This window comes from Furipterus horrens, unplaced genomic scaffold (assembly GCF_987537825.1).
Source record: "Furipterus horrens unplaced genomic scaffold, mFurHor1.1.pri manual_scaffold_6, whole genome shotgun sequence".
Classification (NCBI taxonomy): Eukaryota; Metazoa; Chordata; class Mammalia; order Chiroptera; family Furipteridae; genus Furipterus; species Furipterus horrens.
This window is the reverse complement of record NW_028327176.1, coordinates 119,075,340-119,097,404: the sequence shown is the minus strand read 5'-3', so window position 1 is coordinate 119,097,404 and position 22,065 is coordinate 119,075,340. Positions and strand designations below refer to the sequence as shown.

Sequence of the window (22,065 nt, the reverse complement as noted above, 5' to 3'; positions counted from 1 at the left end):
GTTTACTTAATATTAGGTCTTGAAATTCCTGGATCAAGTGGTGAAGATGAGGTGTGTAAATTTAATACAAAGTAGAAATAGTTTAAGTGGAAGAAATCGAAATGCTCTTTAGTGTGTAAACAATGACATGAAAAATACTTCGTGAGAATGTTAGCAGTGAAGTCTTAAGAAGTTTTCTTGGGGAAAACTAAAGGACTTATTACTTAAATTTTAAAATTATGAGTAAAAGAACACTAGTAAATAAAAATAAGAAATATAGATAAGTGTCATGCTAAATCCTTTAAAAAAAGTGTACTAATTTTTACTTGCAAAAATAGTTCTCAATGGATTGAATAGCTGTTTTCTTATTTCAGTACTTATAATACTTTTTGTATGTGTGATTAACAGTTAATAAGTGTTCAAAACTACATTTATTCCTCTGTTAAACTATCTTGAGATTCTGTCTGTATATAATCAATAATTTAGAGCAACTGCTCAAAAACTTACAAGTGACAATAAGAGACTAAACAGGCCATATTTTGAAAATTTTATATATCAGATATGAGCATTCTGAACAGGAAAATTTCTCTGGATATTTTCTTCCTCATGAGCAACAAGGGCTAACTACTCATCCAGTTGTAAGATTTTATAATTATCATGAATAGACCAGTCCTAATGTTTCAAAAAAAAGAAAGTCACTATTTTTTTCTGCCATTATAACTTGGTTTATTGAATGTATCAGATAACTTAGACAAAAGGAGCAAAGGGCTTCTATCATGTGACCAGGATATCTGAGCTCGGCAGGTACTCAATTCTGACAGCCCCATTGGAAGCCTGAGCCTAATTGATCAGTGGTAGACAGACAATCTTCATGTGATTCAAGTAGGGCTTTAAGGAGCTATGAAGCAAATGAAGATACCCAGTAGCAGAATTTGGACAGAAGAGAAAATTATGTGGCATGTACTCTTAAATGTGTTACATGTTTATAAAATTAAAAACATTTTGCATTAATTTTAAATTATATAATTATTTTAAATTATTTATATAGTTGGTCAATTCAATATGAATGCTTTAAAATGTATATTTTTGCTTTAGTGTCTTGTGTTCTTCAAATATAATAAAGAAAAATATTTCTCAAATAAGTAAAAATAATGACAACTATAATGTTTTCTACATTGTTATATTCAGTTGTGCTGAAACTTATGATGTTATTTAAAAACACAAAAATAGAGTTATGTGTTTTGTAAAGTAATAGGTAATATTAACTCAACAGGATTATGAATAACTTTGCTTCCTGAGGCAAAATTCCAGTCCTTGTGTTTTTTAAACACAAAAGCAAAGAAAAAAAGCTGTAGTTATGAACCATGCAGTAAAAGCTGTGAAGGATAAAGGTGCACACTTAGAAACAAGCAATTGTGAATGCAAGTTATTAACAAGTAATTTTTGAAGAAATATTTAGCATAATACAGGTATTTCTGTACACTCAAAGTCCTTCCAAATATGCTGATAGGTAGTACCAATATAAAAAATCACTTTGCTTTTTCCTCCGATATTTGATATGATGGGAATTGGATCAATTTACACCCAATTTTTCCCAAAGAATAGATATTACATACATTTTAGTATCATATATTTGTAAGTGCAAATAAACTAAACTATTTTATATGCTTTTAAGATGTATGCAACTTCCTTATCCTTTCCTCCTATCAAACCAAAGGAAAGGACCAAAGTCAGCATCTTTGTCCCCTGTCATTGAGCCACACACACAGCTTCGACCACCACCTTCATCGTAGAAGCTGACAGGGCAGACTCCGTTGCAGTTATTAAGCATGAGGTTGAACTAAACCAGTTTGTTCTCTTCCCAAACCAGCTCATCTGTAAGTTACATTATTAGTACTTTAATATCAGGTATTCTAAATTTATTAATTCAGGAACATCTATTAGTTGGCAGGCCATCCTTTTCACTGGGCTCAGAATAGAAAAAGAGAGGTTACCTTGATGTCTATGAGACCAAATTAACAGGCTATGAGCTCCTTGCAAAAGGGAACTATAGTGTTCTGTTTTGTTTTGAAAGGTACATCAATTATGCACAGCACAGCATAAGTAAACAATAAACATTTGTAAATATTTAAGTAGGTAATAAGGAGATAAGACCTTAGGGTCTGTGATAATACAGGTAAGAAATAATGGAAACCTTAACTAAGAAACATATAGTAGTAAGGGGGCCCACTGATGAGCTATAAAGGAAGTGCCTTGATAAGCAATTAAATGGTTCTTATGTTGTGGCTTCCCCCCACCCCCAGGAATAATATATATTTTTAAATGTGTATGTGTTTAAGTGTGTAACGGATATACACACTCTCATATGTACACATCTTTCAAGAAGGCATATCTCTTGGCAGAACGTGACTAAGAAGCTTCATTATCTAATAGAGAAATTATATGGAAATATGAATCATTCATGCCATAAATAGCACAAAAAATATTTGTGAATTATGTACTATGATATCAGAAACCAAATCTGAACAAATGAGACAACTAATTATACAACATGTATTTTTATTGTCTATTCCCATTATTCAGTTTAGTCCAGAGGGACAGGTATGGCCTTAAGAAAGGTTTTTATAAAAGATATGGTTATTTGACTTGCATTTTTTGAAGAATGAGTGGACGTTTTAAATGTATAACAAAGGGAATGGGGTAATTTTATTTTAATGGAAGGAAAACTAGGGAGACAAAAAGTAATAAAAGTTATTAATAGAGCTTAGGAGAAAAAACGGGGGCAAGAGTGACACTAGAACTGGAGATGGACTGGATTATGATCAAAGTAAGGGTTCTGTTTCAGAGATTCTCGTGAGAACTGACAGGATTTAACGACCCACTGAATGTGAAGGAGGAGCAGGGGAATTATTTCCATATTCTGTGGCTGGTTACATGTCAAGACCACCAAATGTGAGAAAAACTTAGAAAGAGGAAATATTTTGCTATAAAGGGATCTTGGAGAGATAAAGAATTTGATTTAAACTCTGATGTACACAGGGTCATAGGGTCAGGCATCCATTTATAAATTTAGGCCTAATATTCAAGGGGAAGGGCTGGCCTGGCCAATTATAGTGGAGTGTTGTCTTTACATGTACTGGAGTGGAAACTTTTGATAGAAATAATAACTTTGGGGACAGAATGATTGAGAAGAACGAGAAAAACTGAGTGTGGAGCTAAGAGAATACCTAACTTTATGAGCGGAGAGGTAGAGGTGCTTGCAGAAGTAGAGTATGTTATATCCAGGCACCAAAAAATCTGTAGACGGTCCTAAGGAGAGGAGAGGTTCATTGAGAGGATGGTTAATGCAAAACGTTGTAAGATGTTGCTGGACAACTAAGGAGCCTATATAATATAGAGAGGAATTTCAGCCTAGCGGCAGAGTGGGAAGAAGTAGAAAACAGACTGCATGGCTACTGGGAGGTAAAAAATGGAGGGAGTAAGTACAGACTTCCCTCTGATGGGCCTTAAGTAAGGCTATGATTTTTATGACAAAGCAAGAAAGAAAACAAAAACTCTGAGAAAAGTAACTATTCTCCAGTGGCTCTAAAAATCTGTCTCTCTGAACATTTAAGCAATAATTTGTTTTAAAACCTAGAAAAGGAATGGTTAATAGCATACCTTCCCAATCAGGGAACAAGGAAGAATGAATGACTTTAGGCAGATCTTGATAAAGATAAAGGGAAAGAATAAAGACCAGACCTCCTTATAAACAGGATAATTGTTAGTGAAACGAAAAAGGAGTGTTATTTATTAAAAGTCTTTAGTAGCATAAAACTAGTCTTCCTAGATATTTTATTATAAATAAACTCAACATATCTAGATTGGGGAATGGAGTAACCCACAGTAATTTTGCTATTTGTGTAATCAACATAATATAAAATGGAGCTGCTCAAAAACTGAAATGGCTTCCTTTTCATACACTACACTTCTACCTGCACCCCTCAAAATTCATCTCCTAACCTGGGCCAAACCACCCAAATGAGGAAGAAAAGGTGGGTCTGATAGTTTAGACTTCTTCAGGAAAAGAATATGTCAACTGTGCCTGGTTCTCCTTTATTTTGAATCCTGAATTAAATCCTGAATCATTAGTGAAGTATGTATGATGTTGGGTATTAAGCCTGATTTGGCAATTTCATCCTTTAAATTTACATAAAACTTTGTTTTAAAAAAATTAGTGAGGGCACTTCATCAAGGGTATTAAGTTGGTATAACAATATATAAATATTCATCAAAATGACCTAAAAGTCAGCAAATTGTTTAAACTTAATACTTCACAAAGTTGTAGAAATATGTTATTATCTTAAGAATATAAAATTATGTTTTAAACATATTTTGCCTAGTATTTTATACATTATGTATATAAATTAGGCATTGACATAAGAAGCTCTCTGTTCAGTCAAAGAAATTAAGTAGTCTGGAAAACCCTCTAAGCCCCTCTCTTCCTACTACCTGCAACATCATGTCTGGGGACTTTATGTGCATTTTCCAGAGAGAAAAAAGTTACTACTATTGATATTGTTATGTTTTTCTTCAAAGCTGCTTATTGTGGGTGCACAAAAGGGCATTTGAGGTCCTTATCCTCTACCCAGTAAGCATCTACAGTTCATATACTTTTCTTGATGAAAACTTATCTCACTTTATTTTCTTCTTGGCAACAAAGTGACCCCAATAAATTTAAAATCATTGATAATACCAATTTCTACTCTCTTTCATTTTCAATGAAAATTTTCTTTTTATTCAACATATAGAATGAATACAGGATTACAACCACATTTTTCTTCTCCTATCAAAAGTAAGTACACTCACTTGGACTTCATGATGACCTGTCCTGTATGTGAACTGGGCAAGATTATTTTTCTACAGGCTGAGCTTTTTCAAAGGGATTATCTGAGACAGTAAACTCACCAACACATAGACTTTGAACCCTATGGCTTCAGTGTCACAAGGAAACACAGCTAGACAGCCCTCAGCATGCGAACAGACTAGTGTTATCCAATACAGCAGCCACAGTCACATGGAATGCAAAATATATCACTAGTAGTTTTTAATTGATTGCATGTTAAAATGATAATATTTCAGAAAAACTGGGTTAAAGAACATATTCAAGTTAATTTAATTTTAATTAATCTCCATATGGCAACTAGAAAACCTCAAATTACACATGTGGCTTACATTCTATTTCTATTAGATATCGTTGATATCGATGGTATTACAAATGTTAGAGTGGTGTTATAGTCAGAAGAGTTCACTGACTTGAACTATTGTACCCTTGTTTTAGTACTAACCAGTAACATATAAGGAAATAGTAATAACTAAAAAATCTTTTTCTTGCTACTCTTGTATTTCTTTGAGGGTGGGTAATCTATGACAAAAGAAAATAAAACCATTTCTATTGTGATTTTAGAGGAGTCTATAGTCATTACAATTAAAATCCTATTACAAATGTAAAGGAATAAAAAAAGTTATATTTCATTTTTTCTATTACAAATTTACAAATATAGAAGAATACTAAAAATGATTTTTAGTAGAATCTTACAAAGACTAAAAAATAGGTATGTATATTTGTACCTGTTATTCCATTGTATAAACAAACATCTCATAATAAATGAGTAGAATCAGACTAGAAATTTTGCTAAAGAAAAGCTTTAAGCAATCTCTGAAGAAGTAGATTACATTAGCATGACTACATATTTTTCTTCAGTTTGTAGAGTTAATATGCAAATTTCCACAGAATAACTTCTAATTGAAAAGAGGTAATAATTATAACCAAGATTAATTACAACCAAGTTTACTGGAATAGAAAGTTTCATGATAATGGAAAAATTAGCTGCTCACAATTAGGATACAGTGTTAAAAATCACTGAATACATTTACTTTAAAATTATAATTATTTACTAATCAATTTAAAAGTTTAAAGCAAAATTACATGTGTGTATATATTCATACATACATTATTAATTTATTTTTTGTGTTTTTTTTTAAGGAATGGCTTTTTTGTTATTGTCAAAATATAATCTAATACAAAACTTGCTCTATATCAAAAGAGTAGTTTGGCTAAAAAGTGAATACAGATGCACAGGGGAAGTATCCTATCTAAATAGAATTCCTAGTTTTATTTTATGGAACACTGTTGTTGAACCTATAAATATCATTTATCAGTGGGACTAATAGAAAAATGATCCTCCCCTTCAGATAACTCACTGGACCTTATAAGTTATCAGCATACTGAAGGCTCCCTGAGTAATATGTAAATAAAACATCTAAACAGCAACAGAAGGAGAAAAGCAGCAGCCAGAAGCAGCTACAAATTATATCACACCATTTGCAACAACATTCATGGAAATATGTGTATATGGACGCTTGGGTTTGTCCATATACATATATCTCTCTATAAACATGTATAAGGAAGGGAACATGTAGACAATTAGCAAAGTGAACATGAATGAATACACCTGTGCAACTCACATGAACCAAAACAAAGTGATTGGAAAAAAATCACTAGCACAAATGATAGGAAATTAAGAAAGTCTATTTTATACCTTTCTCGTTCTGGTGAATGCAAACTAGTGTCTGGTCTCAAGCAGTTGGTACTAGCACTCCTAGCCCTGTCAAGGGAGGGCTGCAGTTCACTAGTGCCAGTGCATTGCATCCAATGGTAGAAGAGAAAGACAAAGGAAACAAAGAAAGGAAGACCATGTTAGAGAGTAAAGCATAAAGTAATGTCCCCTTTACATAAAATGCAGAATCACTATGATTCAGGGCATAAGAGTATGAAAGAGCTGACAGGATGACAGTGCAAAATTTTGTTTAGAGAATGGAACTAAACAAAGATTATGCTTGAATTGCTTTGCATAATTTAAAAAAAAAAGGGTCTTGGACTGAAAAATGACACCAAATCACAACTGCTTATGAAAAAAACAAAACAAAAACTAAATACAGAAAGCACTAAAACAAAATGCCTAAAACTTCATTACTGAGAACAAATGCCACACCAAAACAAAATGAAGGACATCAGAGGAGAAAAATTTTACAGCTCAACTGTTCTGGTTCACAAAACTAGACAAGGGAAGTAGAAGGTAAGACTCCCACAGGTTCTTACCTAACCAGTATTTCACCAGTAAATCTCAATACTTTTGAGTTAAAGCATTCATTATGAAGAAGAAAATCCTGTCTAGTTACTGATTTGGTCTGAGTATGTGCAGGCGAAATTGAGCTTCACAAATTAAAATTATATAAAAATAAAATAATATGAAATTAATTATAATTAAAAGCAACAGGTAAAATAAGAGGGGGAAAAAAATTCAATGAACACAACCAGAATTCTGACTTTGAGTAAGATTTCATTTAGAGAAATCTTCTAAAATCATGTTTTATTATTCAACTATTTTTAGATACCGTTAATTTAATGTTTCTTTGTCTATGATTTAATTTCAGGGGCAATGCTAATGCTTTATTAGAATTTGAATTTGCTATTTTTAATAGGCAAAAGATTAGGGATTAGTTTGTAACTGGGACTCATAGTTATGACTCTTACCTGTAAATATCCCAGTTAGAACCATTCTCTAACAAAAGCATCTTGGGCGGTAACATTTTATAGTGCCTAACAAGATGTCTGGAAAATGGCCACACAAACACTCAGGAAACAGAAAAATATATATGAAGAACATTTTTAGTAGCATATGCAAAATTCACGGGGCATATAAAGCTAAAACATTGATAGATATTCTGCTTTTATCCTCAAAATAACCACAATAATTATTTTAAGGTAGGATTAGAATTATTAAAATGTGGAATCATAGACATCTATCTTCATAATAAAGATAATAACTCAAAATTACAATTTAATTGCCTTAATTTGAAAAATATCTTCTAACTACACTACATGAATTACCAATATTTAAATTTACTGTTTAATTCCTGATTTAATATTACACCTGCTTCCATGGAAGTAAACAACTCATAGCTTAAAGTACTAACCAAATAATTTATGTAATTTGAGAATTAAAATATGAGTAAGAGTTAATATTCTAATAAGTCAATAGCTGACCAGTATTACAGGAATGAGACTGATATTGTTACTTAATTAGGTAAAGAAAGGAAAGAGCAAAAAATCAAAAGTGACTCTATAGTAAAGCAAGTTTTTCATATATAAGCTTCTAGATCTAAATCCAACCATAGGTATAATCTGCCACTGGAAACTGGGTGAGGTGGGCATTATATACAAACAAGAATATGAATTCTTATGTGGCAGAAAATGGGAAAAAACTAGACCAAACTTTATCTAAATTTCTTCAAAATCAGTGAGGGCTTCTGTACTAGCTATACCACCCAAAACAAAGGACGTCCAGTTATTTAATTATTTTTGATAATTTAATAACGTTTCTATAAATTGCTTACTGTGGAAGTCCATTGTCCATTCTGCCTTACATTAAATTCTGATAAATAGAGAAGGAAGTAACCTTTGCTGAGGACATACTAAACATGAAATGCCCACTGGTTTATGCATGTTTATACTAATTATCAAATCCAAGGAAAAACTCTTAAAGCCTCAGTTTAAAAAATGTATTAGGGTAAAATATTCTATCACAAATTGGAGACAAATTTTACTGAAACTAAGGATCCTGTCAGCTTTATATACGATAGTCTTCAACTCCTAACCTTCCGCAGCTTTCCTCAGTAATAGGCTGCTATATAACTTTTCAAAGTGATCGATTCAAAGGTGATTTTTTTCAGCAACACTGTACAGGGATCAGCACAGAATGGGAAAATAAATGGAAAATAACATACAATTTACGTTATGAAGGTCTAAGTGCCTGCCATGGCTTTGCCACCCATTGACTGTTAATCTGGGTAATTCAGGCCAAGTGGCTGAGCCTTTTTGCATGGGATGCTGTGAGAATTAAATGAGATAACAGGCATAAAGTATACAGGACATAGTTGGGCAGCAACAATATTTTCAATATTCACTACTTTCTCAGGATGTATTTTATGGAAAAAAAGGTTCATGGTTAAATAATGTAAGGAAGAATGGATTAAACAACATGAGACATTTCTTTAACACATAATTTTAAAGTTCTGTGCATATTAAATCTCCAGGGAGGGACTGTAATTTGCCAAGTTCCCAAAATCTGAGTCACAAACTTTTACTGGTGGAACATCATACAGGACTGACTCCTCAGAACATATTATGGAAAAAACTAGTTTAGGGGAAAATGTCAAATAGACCTGATTTTGAATCCTTGCTCTGTCCCTTATCAAATTAAAATTTATTATCATCTTTCTTATCTATAAAATGAGAATAATAATTAATATCATATAATTATTGTCAGGAAATTGAGATTAAATACCTAACACTGTGCTGGGTACTCAGTGAAAGTTATTTTCCTTATTAACCGGCAAAGAGTAAATCCTCAAATTTTATTCTGAAAATTCCTAAGTGAATATGATATAATGTATTTTGAAGGTAAGTCCGTACAAAATGATTAAACTACTGGTTTGTCATATTGTGTAAATCCTGATAGTTCACCTTTAGAAGTAGAAAAAAAATAAACTAAAAAATTATATTTAGCTATTGTATTTAGATTATCTGGTGTAAGAATTTTGGAAATACCCACACATTGGGTGCCAGGTGCCTAATAAATGTAAAGTGTTTGTTTTGCTTTTTTTTTTTTAACAGATAACAGGAGTATGAGAAAACTTTCTGAATTTCTAAACAAATCGTTCCTATTAACAAACTATTTTTCAGGAAGAACAACTAATAGTAAGTCTGTACAGCTGAACATTATAAGGAATGAGATAATTTTCACAACATTTATAGTTTTATATTTTTCCTCATTCCACAAGCAGAACTAATATTTCCTCATTTTTTTCCTGTGGCATTATAAGCAAACATGGCCATAGTTATCAATAAGATTATTTTATAGATATAAAAAGTTAATTCTTATTAGCATGATAATGTTTGCATTATTAAACAGAGCCACATGTTCTATGTAGACACAATAAATTCCACATTTGCCCTTTCATTGCAACTATTTCAGTTATAGCTCTTTCCTTCTCTATTCTACTTAACTTTTCAATGGCCAAAACATTTAGAAGAGTTTGTTTGTCAGTTATTTCACTCTCTTATCTCCTGCTATTCAAATTGACAATATATATTTACAGACTGAATTCTATGAGTAATCTCTAAGAGGATTTATTCTGGATAGGAAATCCAAGATGTAATACAATTAAAATAAAGTATCAGGTTCTGAGCTCCAATTTAGTGGAGACTATTACAACTCTTTTCCTTCTCACTTTCAAAGAGGTATCAAATCATTCCATGCCTCTATAAAAAAGTATATACTGCAGCATTTCTGAACTGTTGTGTGGGTGAAGAAAGGGAAAGTTTAGAAGTTAGCAGGCCAGATATCCTCATTCTTTACCAAGAAGGAATTAGAAGCTCAGCAATTAAAAATGAACTGGTAATGATTTTATTAAAAGCAAACAGAATATAAACAACAGTAGAGTCCAAAAGGAAATTTAAAAAAGTATAAAACAAAGTAAACTTATATTCATGAAAACAATAATGTAGCCATGCACAGAAGATCAGACCTCTTGTGACTAGACATGTGTTCATGTTGGGGGTGGGGCTGCTCACAGTGAGCACTTAGAATTTTAATTGTGGAAATTGGTTCCTCAGTCTTAGGAATATAAAAACAGTTCCATAGAGACTCAATGGTCACTAGTTTTGAATATATAAATAAAAAAGTAGTCTGCCTGGATCAGAATTAAAATATATTTGGAACCTTTTCCACAACGTCCACATAAAACAAAACAAATTTTGAATACTTGGGAGATAATTTCACGTATTTGTGATTATGCCACTCAGGGAGAGAAGGAAGAGTAGGAGAATGGAAAGAGAGTCATCACACACAGTTACCATTACCAGATCCCTGTATTTACCTGGTTGTGTGTAGGCATTCTGCACTTCGTCCTCGTTTTGCTCTGGGCAGCATAAGAAGCTCACTGCACAGACAGGATGGATGGTGAGTGACACAGATAAGTTATGGGCATTAAATGACATGGGATATGCCAATGGTATGCCGATGAAAACATGAAAAGGGAAGAAACCAGATTGTCTGCACTAGCATTCTTGCTTGAGAGATTAAACAAAAACATGACAATATTTTTTAAAATTTAAACAATAAAGTACAAACATTGTGGTCAAAGTCCTAGCTGTTATTGACTTGCTATTGTATTTCAAGTGATTTTACAGAATATTGTAACAAAACTAAATCAAACCTTCCCCAAATAAGATGTAAACATCTATTTTCAATTCTAAACACTTGGGTTACTTTAATAACTTTTGAAAGGCCTATAAATCTGGCCTTTCTGATACTAATGGGAACCCTAAATTTTTTTATTTTTTCTAAGCAGCTTAAAGCATGGTAGTTTTCTTGGCTTTTATAGCCACTGAAAACACTTCATCACATATTATGTTTCTACTTAGCAAACCAAAAGTATACTTGATTAGAACTGTTTTATTTTAAAGTAGACACTTTTTGCACATTCAAATGTTCTGGTCAAGAAGTTCTTTTTCTCCCTCCTTCCCTAAATTCATGGTGGCCCCAGCGAATGTTGACAAAGTGGCCCTCATTCAATGCAACTCAAGCTGAGCAGTGTGGAATCCTATTCCAGAGAAGTTTCTGTCTCTGCATACCCAATATCAGTTCTCTCTCTGAAGGTCATGGAACCACTTTCTACAGTAGAATGACAGGGAGGTAAGAAGCTCTACTTGATTTCTATGTCCTTAACTACACACTGAAAACATCCATCATTTAGCACAGCTATCATTTCCTTCCTCCTCCCTGAAAGCTTCTCCACTTCAAAAAGCCAAAAGAGAATATTCATCAAGGTAGGTATTATATAACATTAAATCATATCCTGAGCTTAGGTCAGGCATATTATTGCAGGTATGTCTTTAGTCTGAAAAGAAAGTCTGTGAACATGCAGAACAACAGAATCACAATGTAGATTTTTAGTAGTTGTATCCAGAAAGTATTTTTTCATAAGAAAGAATCTATCTCAATATTTTCTACTTTACAGACATTTTATGAAAATATATTTTGTAAAAAGTGGGTATATAAAAATATTATTGATGTTCTCACAAAAACTCTGCAACACTGTCCACCTTTCAGATGACCTGTATCCAAAATTTTTAATAACAAAGTACATAATATTGTATTACATAAACAATAATCCAAAGACTGCTATCCACAAAATATAAAATATTTGAAAATTGCTTACATAGGCCCACTTCTATAATTAAGGATAGTATCTAAGTCAACAATAAACTTTATATTTGAAACTAGTTAAACATACATTTTGATTTTTTTAAAAATTGCCTTTATTATGATAATATAATATTAGCTAAGTTGTTCCTTGAGAGAAGTTAAGTTCTGAGTGATGAATCACTTTTACTCTCTAATGTGCTATGCCAAGATATTATGCATTCAAACAGAGCAAAAAATGTATAACATTGAGATCATAATTTAAACAAATACCTGTCTTGTTCAGATAAATACTGACTATCCACATCTCTGGATCTGTGATCAACTGGACTTCTAGAGGCATCATGGTGTCTGGTTGGAGAACGTGACCTTCTTGTTGGATGAATTTCATCTAAACTCCTAAAAAGATTACAAAAATTCATGTGCATCAAAGTGAATCAACTTCCCAAACCAACCAGGTAGACTAACAGGAAAGAACTGACAGTAACTGGCAAACAACAGACATAGCTAGAAAAGCATTGGCATCATAATCAAATAACCATTTCATAAATGACTTTTAAAGGCAATTTCTTCTTTATGAATGCTCTGCCTGTGCTGCATTTTTCCAACCTTCTTTAGCACTTCTATCAAAAAAGAACCACAATTGTTATCTGCTTATTTGATTAAAATTTCAGAAATGTTATTTCAGGGTAAGAGGAAATAGATCACTACATTACTTATATTTTAGACACTTTTCTAAGCATTTAAAGTGCTTCAAAGATACAATTCGAAAGTTCTTAAAGATATATTGTGCCATTTAGTCTCATTCTCTTGCCACTTCTCTCCACGAATCTGATTCATTACCATCCAATTTCTCATAACAGGAGAGAAAACTAGCAAACAGATACAAGGCAGTTATTCAAAATAGTGCTGGGGACATAAACTTCTTCCACTCCTTGAGAAATATCTTGAGATTAATGAACAGCATGTTGCATAGAACAGAATGTTGAGATTAAAGAACAGAATGTTGGGTAATGAAAAAAAAGGCATTTTGCTTAAGATGATTCTGAAAAAATAACTTGATTGCTCTAACCATGATTTCAGTTCAGTTATAAGCTTGTGGTAGTTTAGATTGTTACAATAAAAAAAAAGTACTGTCAGAAACACGAAGTCCATTTCCAAGCCTACCTCTGTAATGGCACATTTGGTAAACGTGAACGTGGCCTTCCCTGATCATCGCCGCGATGAGGAGATACCGAACGTGAGCGGTGATGAGTTGTTCTTTGCTGTTCTGGCACAGTTAATGTTGTAGATTTACTTTCTCTAGCACTAGACCTATAACCTACTGGCAAAAGTACACACAAAAAATTAGTCAGTATTCTATAATGTGAACATTAATGTGAGATACCAAATTATGTCTAAAGCAGCCACTGACCTATTAAGATAAATGACATGCAACCAGTATTATTAGCTTTATCTTTAAAACTATTAAGTATACGTACACAGAGTGTAACATATACATGCATAAGAACAGGTTACAGTTTGGCTCAAAAGTACCATGAAGATACTGAATATAAGTATGACAGCTGATGTCTTTGACATTATGATGTGTTAGGATACTATTTTAATTTAAAAATGAATGAATTAGTGATTTTACAGCAACACAAATCAAGCACTTGACAGTGGACTACAGTTAATATACAAGTCAATGCTTAGACATTTGGTGTCTCTTTAAATGTTATTTGATTTTTTCTTCCAAAGGACAAATTATTTTAGTTGAATTTCAGATGTTATAATTCCAATTTTAATTAATGAAGAATAGCAGATCCTCACTCTTACAAATACTGATTGTGAATTTTGCAAATCACAGATAAAACTGCAAATTTCAAATGAAAATAGTGTATTAGTAGAAATGGCTATAACAAAATGCAAACAGAATTAATTCTCCCAAAGAAACAATTGTCAAGTCTGAAACTATCCTACAAACGTGTTAGTATTAAAATAATTGTTAATAGTTAATACAATTTGAATTAAAAATAAATTCTAAAACTCATTCTGTTTATATTATTTGTGATTTTAAGATAAAACAGTAATCTCACATCCACAGTAACAGTTTAATTAAAAATTTTTAACAAGGTCATTGTATCCTATTATTAAAAGTAAAATGAAAAATTAGCTGGGCAAAAGAAAAAAATAATTATATTTACACTACATAAAATGTCTATGAACCATGAGAACACTAAATTTAATTGGGTGGCTTGAATTGTTCCTTTATTTATTGATAACGCCCACATTATTTCTAAAATATGCCATTATTTAAGGCAGGCTAAAATTCTTCATCAGTATATTTTTTGATGATTGTAAGATCTTTTGACTAAGCATTACTGAGAAGCAAGGTCTTTTAAACATTTCATAAAACACAATTTGACAGTATCAAGAGCAATGAAGTTCAACCATTTTGTCACTCTCTAAAAATATCCATATAATGACCAAATATAACCATAAATGTTATAATTTCATACACTTTAATATTAAAATGAAAATAACAGCAATTAATCGTTTTGAGTTTCATTTATAAAACTTTATTTGTTGTTGTTCAGATGTATAAATTGATATTAAATCTAGAAAAGAGAAATTAAATTGACAGCTAGTGAATTATAAAAAAATGATGGTTATTTTTAAAGATGTTTAATCTAAGGTCTAAATTACATAAACATTTTAAATTAACATTTGGTATCTTTTGATAACATAGGGTATCAATTATACAATAATTATGGAAGGTCAATATTGAATTGAAAGCACCATTTCAAAATTTCAATGACTATTCAAGGTATATAAATAGAACTTTCTAATTTGGTACAATTAATTATTATGCAATAACTTAGAGATTTTAGATATCTTGTTGTTAAAAGGGTATAATTAATTTTTGTCTTGGGTTCTTTGTATTTACATAGAAATTAATGTCTTTTTAAATCCTTCCCTAATGTGCATACATAGTTCTTTGTCTGCTTTTCTAAAATAATTCGGTTTTCTTCATATTATGTTTAATTTATTGATGACAACATGTACTCTACCTTCAGAAAAAAGTGGGTGAGAACTGCTGTTTTAGACATTTTTCAGTGTTTCAGTTGGCTCAAAGTTACAGGGTCGCCCCCCCACCCCCAATTTTCTGAATTTGCATAATGCTCTGAAAAGTTGAGGTTACCAGATATCTTGCCTCATATGAGGGTATATGCATATGGTTATTTTTACTCTTCTTAAGCAGCCAAAATTACTTACTTTAAATAACAATAAAACTCTGATAATTATAAAGTTAATAAAATGTAGTTCTGTAGGCTTCAACAGCTTTTAGAACCTGATTCACGCAGTGGAGAACGGTAGTCAATGCATCAAAGGAGAGCAGGGAATTCTGTGGCTCAAAGAAAAGCCAACATAACAGAAAGTTTAAGGGGCAGCTGTGATAGAACACTTAAATGAAACTTTGGTTCTTCTGCAGAACACATACCACAAGAAACTTGCCTGAGTACATTAAACATGTGTAGAATTGGCATCTACCCCTAAACAGATTTCTCTTCATACTGGATGCTAGGAAATATATTTTTAATTGACCTCTAAAAGTATATGAGAATGTGTCAAGCACTTGTTCATTAATGTATCCCCTCACTTTATTTTAGTTTCTTGCCCTTATTTTCCACTGCTCATCTTTCCTCTTTATTTAAAAAAAGTATGTATAACACTGAGTAGCTTGATATATTACATAAATATCTTCAGAACGTATCATACACTCATTTTGGGTCAATGAAGACTACAGCTGAAAATATAAATTGCATTATCTCCTTACCAATTTATAAAGAGACCTGTGGACCATAAAATATTAATTATTGTTTATGTTATTCATTAGTTATATTCTATTAAAAGTTTGCCTCACTATGTTTTAAATGCTAAATAAAAATAAGTATTTGAAATCATAATTTAGATATGGCTTCTATATGATAGAAGAAGTTAGGTAGTTTGCAAACACTATGATATGGTTGGTATATTTCAGTATGGGATGTAAATATATTTAGAATTTAGTATTCTTTGGTGGTATCCAAGCATTAATGCCATCTTTAGTGGGTCCCATAATTCCCATTTTGGCTGTTGTCCATGGAATCTTTCAGGAAAAGAAGTAAAGCACCACTTTAGTATTTATTGAGTTGGCCATTTAGTAATTCATTTATTCACTGTCTTGCCTCAGCATAAAATATATGAAATTTTAGATGAATAAATATAAGGACCACCCATAGAAGTAAATTCTATTTAGATGAGTTGGTAACAACATGAAAGCTGATTAACAGCCAAGATTCATGTTAAAAAGTTTCAATGATTTTCCTACCAGGAATCATCTGATTCTTACTTAGATGTACCAATGAATTTAACACACAATCACTTTTCTCCTTTCAATTTCAAAAAAAGAAAACAATATTGTGTTAAATTTTGTGTTAAAATTCTGCGGAGAATGTGCTTAATTATTATGATATTTTTGAAATAAACACAAAGAAAAAGAAAACAAAATATTAAATGTTATCCACTTATCCAAGATTATTTACAACTGTGACTGATGGTCTGATATTCAAGAGTAATATCTAAGTACACACACAGAGGTGCACACCACCAGGTGTATTGTTTTTAGAAATATTTTTTTTTATACAGTGATTATATATTCTCTGAATTATAGAAACAAGTAAGACCTAATTTTAGAGAACTCTATATAATTTTCTCCTAGTTTTAATGAAGTTGTACGTATCTCTCCAAATTGTGAATTTAGTTGCAAGTGTGAAATCTATTAACTGCCAAAACAATTGCCCTCAAGTGCATCCATATTTGAGAAATTACAATAAATTAAGGGGATGTATGTGAACATTGTCCTAAAAAAATGCCTTTAATAACTTTTATTTACATGTCCCAAGATTTTCTATTTAATTTCTTCTTATTTTGATTTTTTTTTAGTTTGTATTAGTAAATCAAGGAAATAGTACAAGAGTAGTGCCAAGAAAATAAGCCTGTACTACTTGGTTTTACTCATTTTCTGACAAAAAATGATGAAAAACATAGACTTGAACTCCACAATGTCACAAAAAATTTTACTAACGTATACGACAAAAAGATGTTGACAAAATAAATCTTGAATCTTTCTAAAACATTTTCTTATTTTAAAACATACGAGGTCTGTCAGGAAAAAGTCCAGCCATTGTTAATATAATGAGAACAGTTTGCATGACATCGATGTACCTGGCAGCCGAGGAGAGTGGACTGGAATGCACATGCGTGAACAATGACAACTTCACTGTACTAGTCAGCGGGGGTGGTAGACACCATAGAGTAAGCATCTGTACTATGTGCTTGCTGCATTCAAAATGACTGAACGAGTATAGCAACGGATCTGTATCAAATTTGCATTAAGCTTGGATATTCCTCCGCAGAAACTATTTGGATGATTCAGAAGGCTGCAGCTATGGGCAACTAGTGACTGGAAGGTTCATCACTACAATGTGCCCGCTCATACATCACATCTCATACAGAGTGTTATGGCAAAACATCAAATCACCCTTGGGACTCAGCTTCCCTACAGCCCAGATTTGGTTCTCTGCCACTTCTGGTTTTTCCCCAAACTAAAACCACATTTGAAGGGGAAGAAATTTCAGACCATGGATGAGATTCAGGAAAATACAATGGGGCCACTGTTGGTGATTGGGAGAACTGTGTGAGGTCCCAAGGTGCCTACTTTGAAGGGGACTGAGGCATCATTGTCCCATGTACAATGTTTCTTGTATCTTTTATCTTCTTCCGTAAGTCTCTCTATTTTTCATATCACATAGCTGGATACCTTCTGGACAGACCTCGTAAATACGCATTCTAATTTTAATCAGTGGTAAACACATCACAGAAGCATTAAAAGTTAAGCCATGCCACATGCAGTTTTAAACCCTGCCATGCACCTTTCTCAGTATATTCCATGGAAGGCTACATTATTTTCAGAAACTGAGGAAGGAAAGTCATAGATATACAATATAAAACATAAGAGAATAGAATTTTATTTAATAAAAGTAACCATATCTTTTCACAACCAAATTCACATTTTCACTTATGCTCATGGCATTGTGAAATAATAATTTTAACCTAGCTAGCCATGCTTCTAAGAAAGAACCTAATTTAAATAAGTGGGGATGCTAATGAATAGTTGCTAGTCAATTTTAAACTTCTGTAGTAATTTGGAACACAAGTCACCATGGAATAATATAATACTGATTTATCTGTGCTATATCTCCAGTTTAGTACCCAAAAGAAACCTGGAAATTGACAGTGAAAACAAGCATAGAAACACAGTGAAGCAGGGCCATGCTCTTCACCCACGCACCTGGAGGAACTACTCCAATACCATCATCAACCTCATAATCTGAGATGTCACTATCACTGATTCGCTGAGATCCTGCACAACAGTAAGGCAAACAGATACCTCTGTATCTTGTGGGTTATGAAATGTAAATGACATGGTCACAGTTCTTAAAAAGTCCAGCTAATACATTACTATTAAATACCTCTAAAGAAGAGTCATACAAGATAAACGATAAGCAGATTTTTAAAGTAATGTTTGTTCTCCAAGGATAACATTTTCTAGGCATTACCTCCATAAAATCCCTGAAGGTATATAGAAGGAAGGGGGCTTCATAACATAAGATTTTGACTTTTCAATTTATTTTTTAAATCAGGCATTATGCTAAAAGCCTATTGCAAAGTGTGCACACTGTTTTCTAGCCAGTTCAGTGTGCCCTCCTCTGCAGTTCAGGGAGGATGGGGCTCAGTGGAAAAGAAAGGTTCAAAGAAACCTTTTTTGGCCTAGTGCTCTATTGAGCTCATATTATTGAAAGGACATCAGGGCCCTTTATAAAATATGTATGTTTAGCCTTCAAAATTAGCCACTATATGCATTAAACATTAATATTGAGGAAATTCTTGATCATAGAAGCACTAACATGAAATATTTAATTATATGAGACAAACAATTTGGTTCCAGATTACCAAAGTGAAGCTTTTAAGTTTCACTTACTGAATTAGGATTTAGTCATAACTAAAAACTTAATAGATTTTGTACAGAAAAAAGTTTTTCCCAATCACTAGTTGAATAACAACAAACATAGCTTATATGTTTTATGAATAATAATATTAAAATACCCAGGAGCTATAAAGTTATTAAGAGCTTGCTACTTACATGTAGTAATCTATAGATAATGACAAAAATAACTCTATCAGTTAACCAATCAATAACTGAATCAATACTGGGCATATAATTATAATTCAGAGTTTTTCAACTTTCAGCTCTGGAATTACTATGTCATATATACTACTTTTATTTGGGAAAATGTAGAAAATAGTTTTCCAATATTCTGAGCTCTAACAAACAATTGAAAAAAATATCTTGAAAGTTAATCTCTAATTAGATCATTGCAAAATCATTAATTCTGTTAACTAAACAGACCTTTAACCTACTTTGTAGTTTTTTGCTGGAGCTTTCTCCATGTATGTGTCGCCTTGGCATGAAAGGTGATGGCTGAGGCAGAGGTAGTGAAGATTCATCATGTGTCTGAAGTTTATACCAATGAGGTTCATCATCTAAAAGTGCTGTCTCCAATTCTATGAGAATCTGAAAGGGCAGTTCTCAAATTAAATCAAGAACATTTACCAAAACATAATTTAAAATGCAATCATAATTGATGCATATCACAAATACGTCAATAATCATTTGATTTGAATCTTTACAATATACATCACCTCTCCAAGAAAGTCACTCTCTTCTTCTTGCACTCTTGGCTGATCCCACACAGTTATTTCTAACATTCGTTCTCTAAAATCTCTACGGTGTACATGTGAATAGACAAAGGTTTGATTCCATTTTGGTTCTAGTACTTTCTTTACTGTTTTGGTCCTCCTTTTACTTTTATCACTGAAAAATAATTATGTTGTGTAAATGAAAAAGCAAAAACAAGTATATACTGCCATCTACTGTACTTACATGTAATCTTGCTATTGGCATTTTTACTTTTTAATTCATATTTTTAAAAATAAAAGTCTAAAAGGACTGTTGAGTTTAATACTATTCTAGTTTTAACTACATGTAAACAGTAGTTATGATTAAGGTAAACATATGCAAGGTATATTCTAAATGATATGTAGCTATTAAAGACTAATAGGTATATAATTAAGGTAACCAAAAGTTTAAAACTTGGCAGATTATTTTAAAAATACAAGGCTTGAGAGATTTGTTTTTTAGGAATAATGTAGTTTGTTCTCTCTGAGAATTACCTATTAAATTTTAAAACTGTATCACAGGAGTATGCATATGTTCATACTCATCAAAATGTATATGTTAAATATGTGCAAATTTTGGCATAACAACTTTACCTCAATAAATCTATAAAATAAGTAAAAAACTATATCCCAGAAAGGAATATTAATAAGTACTTTCCTATTTTTCATAGTTTTTCTAAAATTATTCACTACCTTCTATCTGGAAGAAAATACATTTTTACATAGGGATTCCTGGGACGCCCATCTACTCTTGAAGGCAGATCTGTTGCTTGCAGAACATTTACAATCAACTGATGTCCCACTTTATCATACCACAGTTTCACCTAAGAGCAATGAAGAAAATAATTATTTATAAAAATCAAGAGGTAAAATTTTACAAGAATATTCTAAAAACATTTTAAAGAAATTTTAAATTGAAACACAGTTGAATTATTAATATTATTTCTGAGAAAGAATACCAATTTGAAAGTATAACCACTTAGAATTTGACATTTATCATTATGCATTTTATATATAAATGACAACTGACAATGTTATACTTTCTTATACCATTATCAGGCTATAAACATAAAACTAAAGATAAAAATTTTATGAAAAACTAAGGGAAGGAGGGAGTGTTGGAATTTATCTTTGTTTTTAAATGATAAATGCAAGTATTTGGTGATTATAGGTGCTTGGTGATTATAGTGTGGTTAACTGCATTTTGTAGTATCATATGTAGATGAAATAAAATGAAATTTGATGTTAGGAACAATACATACAAGTGGGTTGGAGATCAGGAAACTGTGGGCCTCTTTTACACCAGGTACTGCTGTTTTCTGTGTTTTCTTTTTTTTTTTTTTCTCATTTGATTTTTATAATTAACCTACTAAAGATTAATTTTCATGAGAGGAAGGGAGAAGAACAAAGGAAGATGCAATACAAAAATGATGCCTTCAAACCAAGTGAAGGCCAAATAAGGCTATTTTCTACTAAGATTCCATGAGTTTGAATAAGAAAAATGGGGAAATGGCACTGAGTCTATTGTTAGATTCCTAAGAACCAGAACTTCAGCAGTCAATACAGTATTTATATTGGTAGTGGACAATGTTAACTTTAATTTTGTTTTAAAAATTTAGAAGTTAGTTTTAGTTTTATGATTAAATAAGAATTATGAGCGTAAGTTTAATTGGTATACACTGGAACATATTTAAGAGTCATTATAAGGAGATAAGCTAATTTACCATGGGATTAGTTTTTCAGAGTAAAAGTAAGATTAATTATTCAAACCTAGATCTATATGAATCCATATCTCTGTTCCCAGTTAATATCAGAGATGTGTTTTTTATAAAACCAAAATGGATCTTTTCCCTCTTAATAGGTGGAATATATGAAAGACTGATACACACAACTAAAAGAAAAAGATGGCAGGGCCGCTAAAATAAACACAAAAGACTCTACAAAGGTATTC

At 31.9% G+C, this 22,065-nt stretch overlaps 1 protein-coding gene across 5 annotated transcripts in view; it reads right to left on the bottom strand.

The window, feature by feature from the left end:
* The window catches only part of RIMS1 (regulating synaptic membrane exocytosis 1), a 445,434-nt gene that overhangs the window by 112,802 nt on the left and 310,567 nt on the right, over positions 1–22,065 (bottom strand). For 3 of the 5 annotated variants that reach the window (XM_090282654.1, XM_090282658.1, XM_090282659.1), the window contains 8 exons: positions 20,808–20,938; positions 20,079–20,250; positions 19,797–19,950; positions 18,667–18,738; positions 13,458–13,611; positions 12,564–12,689; positions 10,963–11,025; positions 6,561–6,650 (listed from right to left, as the gene is read on the bottom strand). In XM_090282654.1, the coding sequence (XP_090138780.1) occupies positions 6,561–6,650; positions 10,963–11,025; positions 12,564–12,689; positions 13,458–13,611; positions 18,667–18,738; positions 19,797–19,950; positions 20,079–20,250; positions 20,808–20,938 (962 nt within the window). Of the gene's footprint in view, positions 1–6,560; positions 6,651–10,962; positions 11,026–12,563; positions 12,690–13,457; positions 13,615–18,666; positions 18,739–19,796; positions 19,951–20,078; positions 20,251–20,807; positions 20,939–22,065 lie in introns of those variants that run through there. The other 2 variants (XM_090282657.1, XM_090282656.1) reach the window with 1 other exon arrangement.